The sequence below is a fragment of the Pezoporus occidentalis genome, unplaced genomic scaffold (assembly GCF_034315485.1).
Source record: "Pezoporus occidentalis ecotype Australia unplaced genomic scaffold, CSIRO_AGI_Poc_V1 ctg3, whole genome shotgun sequence".
NCBI classification, from domain to species: domain Eukaryota; kingdom Metazoa; phylum Chordata; class Aves; order Psittaciformes; family Psittacidae; genus Pezoporus; species Pezoporus occidentalis.
Window position 1 is genome coordinate 7,098,705 of NW_026914940.1, and position 17,143 is coordinate 7,115,847.

Genomic DNA, 17,143 nt, shown 5'->3' on the forward strand with positions numbered 1-17,143 from the left:
AAACAAGCAGGTAATCCCTATGCCCAGGAGGCTGCTGCAGGGCTCTCACAGGCTGAGAGCCAGAGGAGCTATTTGTGTATTACATCCTGCTGCAAACAAGTAGCTTGCTGGCCACTGTAGCTTTGCAAAACTCAGTGTTTGCACCACACTGAGCCCTGGGCTGAATGTGGATGATCAAATGTGACAGCCCTGTGTTATAGCAGCTTCTGATGGAGGTATCTCTGGATAGGAAAAGGAGTTAAAATTCAAGTCTTTCAGTGGTTTGTTATGGCTTAAAACTTTACTGATCTGATTAAACAATTATAGCCCCATGGGTAACAGTGGTGATGGAAAGAGATTGAAGATAAGTTCTGGCTTTAACACCCATGGACCACAGTACTGCATGCAGTGGCCCCAAATACCACAGTGATGGGTGGCTTGTCCCTGGGCCAAACTTCACCTTTATAAAGACCTCATATCCCTGAGGTCCAAGTACTTCATCTGTCCCCACTCCTTTCTCATTAAACACCTTGTGGTATGCAGGGAAGTGGTGGAGTCACCATCACTGAAGGTATTTAAAAGACATGTAGACGCAGTGATTAGGGACATGGCAGCACTGGCTTAATGGTTGGACTTGATGATCTTAAAAGTCTTTTCCAACCTACATGATACTATGATTCTGTGAAATGCTGCATGGTGCAAGACTTGATAAATGGCACAAAGCTCAACCCACAGCCTTCTGACTTGTTTACTCCATGACCTCAATGCACCAGCACACCTGGAGCACCCAGAAACCTTCCCCAAACAGATCTGGTCACCGCTGTCTTGTATCAGATGTTTCCAAGTGAATCTTGGCTCCTGTTCATCTCCTGCTTCCTGAGGCTCCCCTGGAGAAACTCTGCAACTCTGCAAGTTGCCCTGCAACTCTGACAGAGGACTGAAAGGAAAGTCTTGTCTCTAAAGTCTCACAGAGAGGCTCACAGTAGGACAGAAAGCTCCACCAAGCAACTAGGTCTCTATGGCCTACCATCGGTGTCATGACTGCTGCTTTCAACAGGGCAATGAACTCTTCAAACCGACTGTTATTCAGAACTGCTGGACCTTGATGCCATAGCCAATTAAAGATTGATGCTATGCATATAGACTAGTTGGTGTGAACATGGCCCACCACTCATCTTCCACTTCCCCATGGTCTCTCCCTGTAATGCTTAGAGGCAAAGGATGGGAACGTGTACACTAGAGGTAAGTTGCTCATGTATCTGATGACATTTCACCCCAACTATCTCCTTCATAAGAGGCCTGGAGGCACTGTGAGTCTGCAGTGTACCCTGGTGGATCAAACAAGGTGAGAGTCAGAGTTATGTGTTCCCCTTTCACCTCCACAAGAAGACTTCCTACAGAAGCATCCTATTGCCCAGTTCCGCTTTCTCTTACCATGGGAAATCATACACAAAAGGAGCAAAATGTATATTGGATGACATTATACAATCACTGTACACAGCCATAAATGATTACACTAGGGTCAAGAAAACAGAGGAATAAGTTTAAGGGGATTCTTCTGCCATGGGCAAAATGGAAATTAGCAATGGAGAGAATGGGGTTGAGAACCATTTTTCTAAACATTCACAAATGCTTCACTGTTTTACATAGGAGGCCTTTAGGAAGCCTGATGCTGTGAAGAAATATATTTTGCAGGTTTCATAATATAAAAATTAATGTAATTGCTAAAATCAAAGTTTTCAAATTAGACCACTCTCCAAGTTTCCAAAAACTAGAAGTATCTAAATGTATAATTAGGTGGCTATGAGTAAAAGCCAGTCTGTTCTTCTACTGTCACAGGGATGAGAGGACTCAAAGAATAGTTGATACAGAGTATACAAACCAAGTCATCTCTGACATGGAAGAGCTCACAGAGAAGCATTAGCATTCTGAATTCAATATACAGGTTAGGAAAAGACTATTCAAATTTTTTACAAGGCATAAAACTCATTTCAATTTCTGTTTACCAATTACATCGGAAACCTCCTGGAAAATGAAATCATATTCCCCATTGTCTGTTCATTTACATAAGAATCACTCAAGTTTTTCTGAATATAAATGCACACTTGAGATAAGCAAAACAAACCTTGCTTAACCTCAATCACACAGCTGTACTAGGCTGAGTTTCTTACCGGGTGGCATTTTCCAAAGCCCTGGAAAAGGATGAATAATCATCAGTTGAGTGTTCGAGGGAGTAATACCATGTAGCTGCACCTTCAATGAATGAGTTGGAGTCTTCTCCTCCTAGAGAATTTTGCAGAGCCTGGTAAAAGGCTGTTTTGCTGTTGGCTCTTCCTTGACTTTCTTCAAATTTCTAATAACAAAACGCATACACGGGATTTACAAAAAAAAACAAAAGATACATTTTTAGTGGAACAATATAGGCTCAGATCTCTGTGCTGGAATGGGTTTCCCAGGGAAGTTGTGAATGCTCCATCCCTGGCGGTGTTCAAGGCTGGGTTGGACAGAGCCTTGGGTGATATGGTCTAGTGTGAGGCATCCCTGACCATGGCAGGGGTGTTGGAACTAGATGATCTTAAGCTCCTTTCCAACCCTAACTGTTCTATGATTCTATGATTTTATGATTCTATAATATCTGCTTTAGGCCTTGAAAAGAAATCCTCCTCCTCCAAATCCCAGTGGCAGTAGCAGCCATGACCTCCAAATATCATAAGAGCTAGGGCCTTTCAGTGAGACCTACAGTGAAACACCCTTTTCTTGTGCTATGTGGTTTGAAACCTTTCCTAACATAAAGGCATTTTCTCCAGAGCAGAGTGCCTATGTCACCTCAGAATTATCAATAGCAAAGGAACTACTTTCTATGCCAAACCACATAGCTGATCTTAGTTAAGACTGCTGAAAGTTTGCAACATATCTTCCTTTGAGTAATTTTTTCCCTTTTTTTTTTTTTTTTAATGATTTATTTCAAGTTCAGAAACAGAGCAACGTCCTGGAAAAAAAAATGTAACCTGAACTTAAATGCTGATCAAGTCCTTCCTAAAGAGGGCACCTTGCAGGTGCCCACTAGCTGGATCTTGGTATAAGAACTATGGAGTAAAAGATCTAATAAACTACTTTTATATTATTTTGGGCAGTCAGTCTGATGAAAAATAGGCTGGTGCCTGCCCAGTCCAGTTACCATAGCTGCTTTACTGAATATATTATTTTGATGGCTCACAGCTGGTTTTCATCATGCTGCTTGAAGGTCTTTCCACAACCCTATACAGAAAGTACAGAGGGAATAATTACTTTTCAACAGATTCACAGAAATGAAGGATGGAAAATAAGTCCCCATCTGCTGAGGCCGAGGCCTGTCCTTATTGACATATTCTAATCCTTTGTGCATTCTGATTAAGTGACTTTACAAGGGATTTCAAAACACTACCAAATATCCCAAGGTCTAAAAAGATTTTGGCAATTTCTCTGGTATTTGTAATAAATTCTTCTTGGCTAAATTTTGGCCCATGCAATGTGTAAAGAGTCACACGGTGCCAGTTTCAGTAATACAGCTGCACTTCAGAGAAGATTGCAACTCACACATGACACGTCACTTCATGTGCAAAAATGCCACATATGAAATGAAACTCCATAGCACACTTGCCTGCGAAATCATTCAGTTTAAATACAGCAAGGACACTGCAATAAATACAAATTGTCCCTGAAGACTTGACTGCAAGTTCACTGAATTCTAAGCAAACTCTCCATCAGTTTTGGCATTGACCAGTTCAGGTCCATATTAACCAGCAGAAGCATTGCTGCTGTCTGATTGGGAATCTCTCATTTGGAGACTGAGGCTGGTGGATTTGGCTAGTAGTTATGGATAAGAATAGAGACTTTTCAGCATCAGTGCAGACCCCAAGGTCTTATGTGTAAAGCATCACTCTGTACAAAGCAACACTCATGCAATGCTTTACTTTTATTGTTTTGATTTTGGTTGGGTTTTTTTTTTTGTTTAATTTTTTAATGGATTTTTTGCTTTATTTTGCACCTTCCATGGATACTTAAAACAGAAAAAGAAAGAGAAAAAAAGTATATAGGGTACTGATTATGTACCCTAGGAACTGATCCTTCACTGCCTCATCAAATGCCAAGCATCAAATAAACATTATGGTTGAAAACCACCGAGAGGGTGATGGATCATCACACAACACATGGTTAAGCTGAGAAACTCCTTGGGACACAGTTTTGTTGATGCCAAAATTGGTGAAGATGAAGTTTCATGAACAAGTTTTGAATTAAAGAAAATAAAAAAGAAAATAGGTTGATGGTTATTAAGTAAAGACTAACCCAGGCTAGGCAGTCCCTGGGCTTCAAAGTGCTAGAGGTTTGGAGAGCATTTAGCAGAAGTATCAGATTTGTTTACCCTATTCCTACAAATACCCACTCTTAGCCACTGCCGAAAACAGCATTCTGTGCTAAGTGGGCTTTTGATCTGACTCAGTGTGGTTGGTATTAGGTTTTTACTGCGCCTATGTACTAGTTTCTGTGATGTACACACTAGTTTCTGTGATGAAACACCCCCAAAAATTCTGGTGACCTTTCTCAGCAGTCACTGATAATAGAGTGGGGTCCCTGAGGTGTGTTGAGCCAGGTGAAAGAGGACCCAAGAGGCAGAGATGGATGAGGAATAGAACTGGCATTTGTAAGATATCTTGAGATTTTTTCATCCCAGACAGCACTAAATTAGCCCAACCTGAAACACGATTTCTCAAGTATCACTTTGGGTACAGTGTAATGTAATTTAAACATCTGATTTCAACATGACAGCACAAAACAAAGCAGTATGTTCAAATTAAAACCCATGAAAGGGGTTTAATAAAGCCCATAAAAGGGCAAAGCATTTTAAATTATCAGAAATTGATTCAATTTGACCAGATTTCCATGTCCAACAAATGGTTCCCATTGGAAAATACATGACCAAGGAACAATTTTCACATAGCAGTAGATACAACAGCTGCTACCAGATTAATAGAAGCAGCTGCACATTATGTAAAACAATTTACATTCTGTTAACCTTGAAGGAGGTATTAGCAGCTGACCTTAGAGTTATAGTGGGATTTTCAACTTACTTTAGAAAGTAAGGAAGAAAGTAATTAAGGACAGCAGGTGTACAACCTTCTACTGTTCTGGTGATGCAAAGTTGTTCTAAACATTGCCTAAATGATGAGTTAAATAACGCTTACTGCTCTTGCTGCTGCAGCGTAGCTGCTGGAGAATATGAATGAATCTGGTCCAGTGTGTTATTTAAACAGAAATTGTAGCAGGAGGTAGTACAAACATTTACGTCTTCCAAGGGGCAGAATGTACTTTACTGACAAACCAGAACAGCAGTAACACCAACAGGGTATGTACAGATTTTAGGTCTTCAATGGCTTTTGATAAATGTCACAGAAGATGGTGAGAGACCTGCCAGCCATTCAAATGAATCTTTCAAGGATTCCAGTTAGTTGCAAGATGAAGTAAAAAGCTGATATCAGCCCATACTCCTCACTGATGGCATTTACTAGGACACTGTACCCCTGGTCATTAAAAGTAATATACACATATGTGCCATCCGTTATATGTTGCTGAATACCCTTATCCACAAAGAAATTAACTGACTGCAAAATAGTACAGAATGAATGGTCTGCATAGATCCAGTTGCTTACATGAAGTACATAAACTATATTTCTATCTATCTCTTCACTCCACTATCTTCTGCTTCTGGGTTCTGCAGCCGACTAGATTTGTACTGAGGAGGGAGAGTAAAAGAAAAACACATATATTTAATGCCAGTAGGAACCATTAGATCCTCCCACCTGAGCATCACTTATAGAACAGGGATAAAACCTTGTCCATTGAGAATTGAAATCAACATTTTTAGAAGGTTCTGCTCAGCTGCTCTAATCTATGGCTACTCAAAGCTAATATCCCTCAAGGTCTGTCATGGGAATTGGAGTTAACGGGTTTGGGCTTAACCGCTCCATATGCCACATAATAGTGCATTATGGTACCACTTGCCATTCACTTAACAAACTCTGCTTTGTTTCTCACTTAGTTTCAACCATTTGATGGCTGCACTGGAGATGAGTACAAAGTGCTCCAGGAAGTGGTAAATCTGTCTCAGTTCACATGAATAAGCATCCAAGTGAATGTCATAAACGGCAAGACATTGAGCACAAATGTTCAGCATACTCTCTGCTGCACTCACTGGGACACCTCAGCCTTCAGTTGTAAACAAATCAAACATACATGTTTTGCTAGCATATAAGTGGTGCCTTCTGTCTATTTCATTTTTAATAGTAAGGGCTTTAAAAGGCATAAGCACAGTGATGCAGTGGGGATACAGAGACACCCAATGAAACAAAATAAGCCCCCACAGAACAATATATTGCCAACTGGATTTACCATCTTCAGGTCCGGCTACAGTCTAGAGGCTTTACTCTCACTTGACTGCTATGAGTTTATAAAACTTGCTTGCAACTCCAGTCTAAGGTGATAAGATTCACATCACATCTCAAACTTGCTTGCATCCAAATGGCTAAAAGTGTCTCCTCACCATTTACAGGATCACTGTTAACAGAGCAAGACTGGAATCAATAGAGCAAGACCTTGTCTGAATTTTCCAGCATAAATTCCCAGGGACAGGTCAGCAGGGGTCAACTTTGTCTTTCCCCACTCTTTGCAGGGGACTACAGTGAAATCAGTCATCCTAAAGGAGATGGAAATGAAGGACTTTGCAAATTGCATACTCTTACCAGAGGACCTTTTAACTGCATTGTTTATCTACCAAAACACATGCATGGTTCTTCCCTCTACGGAGTTGGAGCACATCCACAGGTGGATTTTCACTCAGAGAGGTTTGGCCCCCTCTTTGTAGAACAGATTAAATAACTAGGTAGTAGCCAGAGGCAAGGTAGGAACTATTCTTTGGTTCCCCCGGTTGAGTTTAGTGCTCTAAGCCCTTCCACCTTCCTTAGTACATCAGTAAAACCAGCTTTCAGTTTTACCAGAAAGGTTCAAGTCAAGTCTACCTCAAAGGAACTCTTAAATCAAATAAAGTAGAACAGTGGGATATAATGCGGGTTGTCTCAAATTCTTCTTCCATGTCTATTGTGGGGAAAGGACACTTAGCACAGATCAAAGGGCTTCTATGACATTATGACAGAGGAAACGGAGCACAGACTTCTCAGTAACAACCACCACCAGCACCGGTTTCTGCCACTGTAGATAAATATGTCTGTGGCCTACTCAGGACTTTATCATCTGATTTTGACCGCAACTATGCATGGGTATGGCCATGAGGTACAAACGGCCTTGAGATAGAAAATACATGTTCTTAAATAGCTCAGTGACAAAGGAAGCATTACCGTTTCCCAGCAATTAATATACTAACTGCATGGACCAAGAAGAAATCACAAAACTTCAGCCTTGCAGCAGGTATTTAAGAAAACAATCTCAGTAATTTTTTAGTGAATACACATTGGTCAAAAGAGTCATATTCCCTCAAGCCCCAAATACCTGAAGACACAGGAAAATAGAGGAAAATGTGCATAAAGTTCTTACTGAGAATATGAAACCAGCTTAAGGACATCAAAAGGGAGCAAATAAAACATAACCACCTGCCATGAATATTATGAATTTTCAGGAACAGGATGGAATCGAACCTATAGCAGTTACACCAACAGTTCAACAGTAGGAGATTTTAACACAGGTCTCTCAGAATGAGGTAGATATGACCATTTCTTAAGGTTCAGTTGCACCAGTTTTTGAGTCCCCTTCCAATCTTAGCTTCTTTATCTAAAGGCTTGCAGAAAGTATTTCAGATTTTCTTTTTGGAAAGGCAACATTTTACTACCGAGCCCTCAGTTATGGGGTTTTTCCTTTTCATTTCAACCTGACAGTGCTGGCCTTTAGCACTTCTGTCTTTCATTAACATTATGATTTGTTGCATAATTTCTCATACATCATGGCATTTTATTTTGGTTTTACAGACAACTGCCATATGTGGAAATAATGGTAAAGGAAAGAATTTCACTTCCTAGTCTTTATCACATAAGGTTACTGAGGTTTATTCCCCTCTCACAGGGTCTGGATCATTATCTGCAGACTGCCAGCATCACGGTCCATTTCCTACGCCTGACTTCCTCTTTTAATTGATTCCAAAAGAGCAACAGACATGAAATAAGAGCAAGAAACTTCTGATGGAGACTAAACAAGCAATATGAAATTTATTCAGCTGGGTCAAAAAGCCTTCTTTCAGATGGTTAATTTTGCCATTATTTCTGAATTAAACTGGTCTATGTTTTATTGGCTGCTGGCAAAGAGAAGCTGGGATTGACCTTTCACTGGGTCCTAAGGGATGAGATTCACACAGTTACAGAAAGTTAGCAACAGTCACTTAAGCAACCTTCAAAATAATTCCTGCCATTCTCCTACTGATTTCTTGTCATATATCTGAGCACACTGGAGCATTTGATCTAATTTGTTAAACAGGGACATGCTATCATTCCCATCGCAGAGAAGGACAGATACAAACCAGAAGGACAGATAAAACCAGAAGGTTCACAAGAAGACGTAAAATCCCTCTGGGTAGAACTTACGATTTTGAGGACTTTTATGTCCAAAGGGCAGCATGGATGCAATTCTTTTTCATTTCACCAGTCTATGCCCTGAATCCTTAGCACACACATTAGGCCAGTGCTATTCTTAGTCATTCCTAGGCCATAGTCAGAATGACCTTTACAAGAAAATATACTTCTTTCAGGCAAGAGAGAAAAAAAAATGCCAAAAAAGAAAATGTTGGCATGGAAAAGGCTTAGTCCTGCTGCATGGTGAAAAAACTTATAACCAAATTATGAGCTTGCTTTCTTCCTTGTGAGATACAACTGAGAATGCAATAGACAATAGGATTTTAGAGACAGTAAAACATATTGCTGCATATTAGTACATGCTAAATCATTGCTAATGTCTGACCACTTCATACCTCAGTAATGTCTATCAATAAACGTAATAATGCATTAATCAGCTTAAACGAGACGGCCTGGAGATGGGCAATGCCTTTGCATATTTGCATGTAATTCACCAATTGTAGAAATGGAAAAGCACCTGTCCTGGCTTCATATGATTATTGCCATCACTATAATAATAGTAACACCATCAGTTCTTTAACAGTGGTCGTTTTCCTACCTTAATGGCCTTAGCTCTGGTGATCAACCCATCTTGCTGAGCACTTCCAATGAGCAGATCTACTTTCCGAAGTTGAGGACGCTGCAGGGCTTTAGCTAAAGGTTCCCGAAGGTAAATTCTATCCACCACTGGACCCCAGTACTGGAATGGGCCGCTTATAGCTAGGAGCTAGGTTAGGAAAAAAGTAATAATATTGCATTTAAATTAGTTTATCCTGGGGATTCCCATTTTTTTGATGCTTCTGACAACTGAGTTGATAGCCTTCAAGTGAACAAGCAATCAGTAAGTGCAAACTCATCATTGACAGGAATGACAGTCTCAGTAGGTAAAGCAAGGTGAGAACTAAAGAGAACTAAAATCATAAAATTAGGGATTGGCTCTATGCTGGTCCTGATCGGAAAATGTATTGCCAGACAGTGTTTTAATCTCTGAGTAAAGGATCCATCTCTAGAAATACGTATACTGTAGCTTTCACAAGTCTCCCGCTTCAGAGCACTGACATCCCTCCCCACTTCCTTTCCTGCAGAAATGAAGTTTTTTGCAGAAAAGCTACAGACATTTGATTCTCCTAAAGTAACAACCAAGGGCAGATAAGAGGGGACTGAAAAAAGGCAAAAACTGTATTTTAATTAATTTTGGGAAATGTAGTCAAAGTAGTGTAAAAAGAATTGAGTCTAGAGGAGACTCAAGCTGCAAGTATTCATAGGTCAGAGGTGGATGTCATGGACACGAGCATCACTCCATCAAAGATAGTTCTGTTCCTCTTTCACAAGGATTCAGACCAGTTTATTTCTTAAGCTTCCTCAGAGCTTTGTGTCAACAGCAACTTTCTGATTCCTTGCCAATGGCATGTATTTTGTTGTGGTGTACCTTAGTCTGTGCGTCATTGAGGACACGAGCAGGCAACTGGCGGAGGCAGGCTACAATTTCTTCAATGGTGGATGAAGGGCATCCCACATCTTCAGCCAGGACTGCTGCTTGGGTCTGTGCTCTCCGCTTAGTAATAATAGATGCTGGAGAAAAAGCTGAGCCTCCCTGGAAAAGAAAGACAATATCAGTCAACACATGTTGCCAAAGCACCTGGTACCCTGGTGCAGGTAAAAAAAATATAGAATCATAAAATCATAGAATAGTTAGGGTTGTAAAGGACCTTAATATCATCCAGTTCCAACCCCCCTGCCATGGGCAGGGACACCTCACACTAAACCATATCACCCAAGGCATCATCCAACCTGGTCTTGAACACCACCAGGGATGGAGCATTCACAGCCTCCCTGGGCAACCTATTCCAGTGCCTCACTACCCTAACAGGAAAGAATTTCCTTCTTATATCCAACCTAAACTTCCCCTGTTTAAGTTTTAATGTGTTACCCCTTGTCCTACCACTACAGTCCCTAATGAAGAGTCCCTCCCCAGCATCCCTACAGGCCCCCTTCAGGTACTGGAAGGCTGCTATGAGGTCTCCACGCAGCCTTCTCTTCTCCAGGCTGAACAGCCCCAACTTTCTCAGCCTGTCTTCACATGGGAGGTGCTCCAGTCCCCTGATCATCCTCGTGGCTTCCTCTGGACTTGTTCCAACAGTTCCATGTCCTTTTTATGTTGAGGACACCAGAACTGCACACAGTACTCCAGGTGAGGTCTCACAAGAGCAGAGTAGAGGGGCAGGATCACCTCCTTCGACCTGCTGGTCACGCTCCTTTTGATGCAGCCCAGGATACCGGTGGCTTTCTGGGCTGCAAGCGCACACTGCAGCCAGCTCATGTTCATTTTCTCATTGACCAGCACTCCAAGTCCTTCTCCACAGGGCTGCTCTGAATCTCTTCTCTGCCCAACCTGCAGCTGTGCCTGGGATTGCTCCGACCCAGGTGTAGGACCTTGCACTTGGCATGGTTAAACTTCATGAGGTTGGCATCAGCCTACCTCACAAGCGTGAGAAGCAAAATCAGCCTAGTTGCAGAATGTAAAATGCTGGTATTTAAATCATATAAGCAAGTTCTAATGATCAAAGCAAAGGCGAGGAGGAAAAGTTTGGCTGTTTCCATCTCTGCCACAGTTATTTTGGAAGATCTCTGAAAAGTGTCTATGTTATGTCTAAAATCAAGTCACAAATCTTTATGACAGTTTTGCTGGAAGGAGAAACATTCAAACAGGAGCATATAGGAAGGGCATACCTCACAGGATAAGGGTGAGGGAGTGGATAGGCCATCTTACAAGAGCAGACTAAATAGAGTTTTACTTTCTTAACTGTGATAAACAAGAACTGAGATCAGGCATGGTCTTTCTAAATGAGTCCATGAAGAAAAGTTATGAATAACTTAGGACTTGCTAGTACAAGGCCAAATGGGCATTAACTATTCATGTTGAGTGACAATAAATTTAGGCTAGAAACGTTAAGATAGCAAACCCAAGGAGAAGTGAAGGTTTTGAAGAGCTATGAGCAGGGATTGTAGGAACAAAAGGCTAAACCCAGCTGCAGAAGATTAAGAGTCAGAGCACATCAAAATCAGAACATAGTCCAATTTCTATCCCAAACTCTTTGTTTCTTTCCTATGACTGTGTCAGCATGGAAGAAGTCTTCACCTAGTGAACACAGTACAATATTGTTGAGTAACCATGAAAACCACTTATTGAAAATGCAGATAAATTAGCATAAATCTGGTAACATCTCACTTAGAACAGAGAGGCTAGAATAGCTCTGACATGGTTCAAATGACTAATTTCCAGACATTTACATCAGTTTACTATAATAACTGCTAAGATTAGCTTCCAACTTTTAAAATAACCTAAACCCTAGATGCATGATATGAAGGATCTCGATCTATTCAGACAATTAACTTCTTACTGAATTTGCTCAAAGCACAACTACAAGTCTGAAAAAGCATAAACCCAGGAGCAAATCGAAACAGCAAATCTTTAATTTGCAGTAGCCTCAAACCTTTGTGCCCTAAGAAGCTTGTGCAGACCTGGCCAGTACCCAGCGTATTTTCATATTTCCAATGAGCAGACACATTGATACTGATAGGACACCATTGCTCAGAACTGGGGAAATCTGTTTCAAAAAAATAATTAGAAAGAGGTTATCATTTGGATGTAGAGACAGCCTTTTTACTTCACTGTATGTAGAATGTCCAGTGCTACTGCCTTCCTGAAAGGTTTCTCTTCCTTTTTAAGGGATCTGGAAAACAAGCATTGTTATTAGCTTAATGACTGAGATGCAGATGGTTGCAGATGAGCAAAGGAAAAAGCTAAGGTTGTCAGTCCTGGGGCACTAAAACAGCTTTCTCTGGTTTTAAGAAGGCAGAAGAACTAAAGAAGAAAGAAACACTACTTGGATTTAATCCTCACTTCCACCCTTGATTTAGATGAAAACTACAGTGAGCAATGGGCTTTATCCTCATGTGGGATTTGTGGTGGCCTATTTTGTGTTTGTAAGGCAGGGTATTTGCCAGCTGCTGACTGTGTGCACTGACTCAGTTGGTCATGAGAGAGAAATAAAAGTATCCTTGATGAGAGTAATTCTGTGTGTGGATGAGTACCCAGGATGCAGAATAAGAATGCTGGTTTTTTTGTCTAGCTTTTGGAAGAGCATCCGAAGAGCACCCTAGTCCATCAGAACTAGGATGAATGAGACTAGAAAAGGTATAACACTTCCTTCAGAATCGTTGAGTCATAGAACAGTTAGGGTTGGAAAGGAACAGCTTTTCACTTGGGGCAAGGAATTATGTGCCTCCTTGCTATAGCAGAGAAATTAGACATGGGATGGCACAATATTCACCCAATAATTTGGCAAACGTGTTCTTCAACATCAGATGTGAACAGGCCCAGAGTATTTTATCAAGTGATCATTACCGCTCATTTCAAACAAAACCAAACCAAACCATAAGAAATTAAAGGGTTTCAATTTCCCAAAGTCTGAAAGCTTCACAATTTGGAAAGTGGCAGTTTCTGGAAAGTGGAAATTCTGAAGCTGCCTGACTTGAGTAGGGAGAGTATTGAGAGCAGATGACATAGAATCCAAACATTCACTGGGCAAATATTCATGTCGCAGGCCTAGGTACGTATGGGCGAGCACTTGATATGGTCCAAGCTTGATGAGTAAAAGGAAACCCCAAAACCTCTGCAAATGCATTTGCTAGGTGAGGAAAGTGCTTGTTTGGAGCCTTATGCTAGCTGTGGATATTTTCTCTTCATTGCATGAGTGGTTAGAACAGGTTTATCTGCTCTTCTTTATTCTGTTTTTTCTTTTATTTTCCATGGTAATGGCCACTTCCTCAGTTAGGGTTTTTTTATAACAACTGCATTCAGGAAGCATGTCTTGTGTTTGGGGTTTGAAAGAGATGTGTTATCTGCTACTGTTATTCATGTTCAACTTTTTATTGGGACTGGAAGTGGCTGACAGAGGAACTTCGGACATCATTCAAGCAGTATTTGGAAGCAATACCATTATGTTCCCTCCCCTGGTACATCAGAAATATGTTCCAGGCTCTGGAAACAAAGCTCCTCTTGCTCAGAAGTTAGGCAAGGAAAGCTATACCGGTTCTCTGTTTTTCAAATTCACATCACAATTGAGGCTCATTATTTCCTCATCCTCACCAAAGAAAATCAGGAACAAATAAGTGAGAGCAGAAGCTGGAGACTGCCCAGAACTAAATTTCTTCCTTTTTGAGCCTGCAGTTTTCACATTACAAAGCAATCTTCCCTAAATACTGTAGCCACGTGAGAGGCAAGCTCAGGACACATAGGATAACATAGCTGCACTCAGCATTTCCTTCTTTCCCTATAAAACCATAATTTATTTGTGTGATTAGTCCCAGCAACCAGGAATGAAGGAGTTGTGTGCTTTAAAAAATAGGACTATTTAGGCAGAAGCAGAAATAGCAGAGGGACTGTTCATTTCCATTACATGACACCCATATTACCATCAACATGACAGAATCATGAATCAGGAAACCAAAACCCATGAGAACAGCTCCAAAATAACAAACACTCTTCTTTTTGTTGCTCCTCTGTTTTTCAGTTCTCCAGGAATTCTCCTATACCTATGAACATGAGAGCTAAAAAATCACTTTTAAAACTAACGGCTGAGATCTTCAGATAACCATGCAGGGCAGTTTTCTGAAAGCAAACCTCTAAACAACAGGGGATATATAACAAACTATGACTGTTAACCATCTTGCTGTCACAGGCTGTTTCCTATCTCAGCATCGCTTAGAGGAGCTCGACAGGGAACTGAAGTCACATGCAGTTCTTGTTTCAGGTGTCCTTATGGATTGACCCACTGTCATCAGAGGAAGTTCCAATGACATTTTTGACAACCCCCCAGTTGAAAACGTTCAGTACTACGCTGCTGAGAACTGATTGCAGCTGTGTTGCACAATCCACAACAGCAATATTACACTGTCCTCCTACATTCATGGGAAGAGAGGGTGCCTCTCTTCCTATGTAAGAGAGGATTACAGTATTGGCTAATAGTACCTACTGTAACAGGAGAAGGCATTGCGAATGGAAGGCAAAGCCTTAGTTCAGTGACCAGCAGTTTTCCAAGTGTTTCTTTATTTCTCTTTTCAAAACTAGAGGTTAAGCTAGACAGTAGAAATTCAGATACCAGGAAATGTTGCAGCTCACAATGATGAGAAGCTGATGAATGAAAATCAGTATGATGTGAAGAATTCCTGCTTTGTTTTCAGGCTGCAATCAGCCGAGTTGAGGCTGGTACCTTTTCCAAATTTCTCTCTTGGGACATCATAGATCACAGACCTGCACTGGTGTTGTCCTGTCCATCCTAATTCTTCCTCCACAATCCTTTGCTACTATTCTGATGAGATAATAAAAAAGAATATATGATTTGTATTGAGTTTGTGTGGCAAGGTTTTGATAGTGGGAGGGCTCCATGTCCAACAGAGCCAATTACATACAGCTCCAAGATGGATGCACTGCTAGCCAAGGCTGAGCCCATCAGTGATGGTGGTAGCACTCTGGGATAATGTGTTTAAGGGGAAAAAGAGCCTGAGCAACTGCAGCCAGAAACAGGAGCAAGAATATGTGAAAGGAACAGCCCTGTAGACCCCAAGGTCAGTGCAGTAGAGGAGGATGTGCTCCAGCCACCAAAGCAGAGATTCCCCTGAAGACCATGTGTCCTGGGTTCAGCAGTACCAGTCATTTTTCTCCTTCTTAGTAGCTGGTGCAGTGCTGTGGTTTTGACTTTCAGCCTGGGAACAGCACTGATAACACCCTGATAAAACAGGGTTTTAAGATGTCATTTTTCTTATTTCTCCATATCCTACTCTGATATCATTGGTAATAAAACCATTTTCCACAAGTCAAGTCTGTTTTGCCCATAACAGTAATTGGTGAGTGATCTCTCCCTGTCCTTATCTCAACCCGTGAGCCTCTCTGTATTTTCTCTCTCCTGTCCAGTTGAGGAGGGCAGTGATAGAGTGGCTTTGGTGGGCACCTGGTGTCCAGCCAGGTCAACCTACCGCATTACTGCAAGCGCACCTCTGTCTCCCAACATACCTGGAAAAGACATTTGCCAAATAAGCTGCCATGGTGAATGTCTTTTAATTCCTCATTTGCTCTGGAAACTCACTTCTGCAAAGCTTCTCAAAACTGATTCACAACAGATCTAATGATTAGAAACTTCGCTGCAGCTAGTTTTTATCACCCACACTCTGTAAACCCAAAACCTTCCTCTCCTCACATCGTGACCTCTGATTTTTCCAACCTGTCTCGAAACTGAAAACCCTGCTTGAGCCATATTCAGCTCTTTGACACATGCGCTGCCTTCAAATTAATGCAGTTTCCCTGATGGCTGCAAGGCTGCAGGCTCCTTTTGAAGTAGGTTCTCTGTCTGCCCAGAAGCACGCTATGACAATACAAACAGCAATAACAGTAACACCACCCAAAAAGTGAGATCAAAAAGTATGTAATGAAAACGGTCAAACTAACAAAATGCCCTGATTATTCTACTTTCCCAAAAGAGCCACCTCTACGGTACTATTCTATTTGTTAAAGACAGGCACTTCTCCAGGCTCTGATACATACAGTTCCCAGCCAGAAATATCTGTCAGGCCATCTGGTTTGACCTCCGGGATAGCCAAGGCTCTTCCATTTCCTGACTGCTGAGCTCAAGTGCTTCCTATCACTTAAACACAGCTTGTGTTTGACTAAAGCCTGTTCTTGAATCAAGCATTTAAGCTGGGCTCAGAGACACTGAGAAATGGGTACCGCAATCTTCTCCTCTGCACTTTGAGCCTGAAGACAACCACTTCACTAACAGAAAACTGCACCTTATTTCTGTTTGGGGATAGCTTAAGTTTCAGTTAATACCAGATTGAAGAGTCTGCTCATATCCTGTTTTTTTCTCCCCGCAAATAAGCACAAAGTGTCAGCTAACTCTTCTTTCCAATCAGTTTAACAGATTAGCCTCTAAAAGACTGGAGTTAAAGTATTTTCTGAAGTTGTTTTCAGTTTGGAGCCTTTGGGGGTTTTTCTTACAGAGTTGTTTTTCAGTATCCTTCGCTGCTCTTCTTTAGGCATCTAATTCTACATAGTGGTAACTGCTTAACAGCACACCAGAGCTGCAGGGCTCTATGTGAAGACATTAATGTCAGCTTCCCAGGCTTCCAGACCAAGTCTGTTTTCAAGAACATGGAGGAGTAGAAAACCTTCGGACCAACTCAAGAAGTCTCTGTCACAGCTAAGGAGCTATGTGGCAGACACGTGGCAAACACTAGCACATGGACTGTGACAGGGAATTGGCAGGTAAGTCCAGCAATGGAAAGGGTGACAGTTTTTCCTCCATAACCATCTACTAGAACAGTGATTTCCAGACTAAAATGGGGGGAAGGGGAGGGTTTTCTCTCTTCTATCAAAAATGAAATTTTGAAGATTTCTTTTTTTCACACAGAAGTCTTGGCAAATCCCTCTTTGCTATAATCAGAGGTAGTCCTGCAAA

The 17,143-nt window shown here is 41.3% G+C and overlaps 2 protein-coding genes across 3 annotated transcripts in view; one reads left to right on the forward strand and one right to left on the reverse strand.

Annotated features, from left to right (window-relative positions):
• The window catches only part of LOC134167867 (dynein axonemal assembly factor 11-like), a 303,297-nt gene that overhangs the window by 49,652 nt on the left and 236,502 nt on the right, over positions 1–17,143 (forward strand). The window lies entirely within an intron of this gene.
• Positions 1–17,143, reverse strand: part of LOC134167866 (PHD finger protein 20-like protein 1) — a 212,088-nt gene that overhangs the window by 19,069 nt on the left and 175,876 nt on the right. For both annotated transcript variants that reach the window (XM_062626992.1, XM_062626991.1), the window contains 3 exons: positions 10,057–10,221; positions 9,187–9,354; positions 2,151–2,332 (listed from right to left, as the gene is read on the reverse strand). In XM_062626992.1, the coding sequence (XP_062482976.1) occupies positions 2,151–2,332; positions 9,187–9,354; positions 10,057–10,221 (515 nt within the window). The remainder of the gene's footprint in view (positions 1–2,150; positions 2,333–9,186; positions 9,355–10,056; positions 10,222–17,143) is intronic.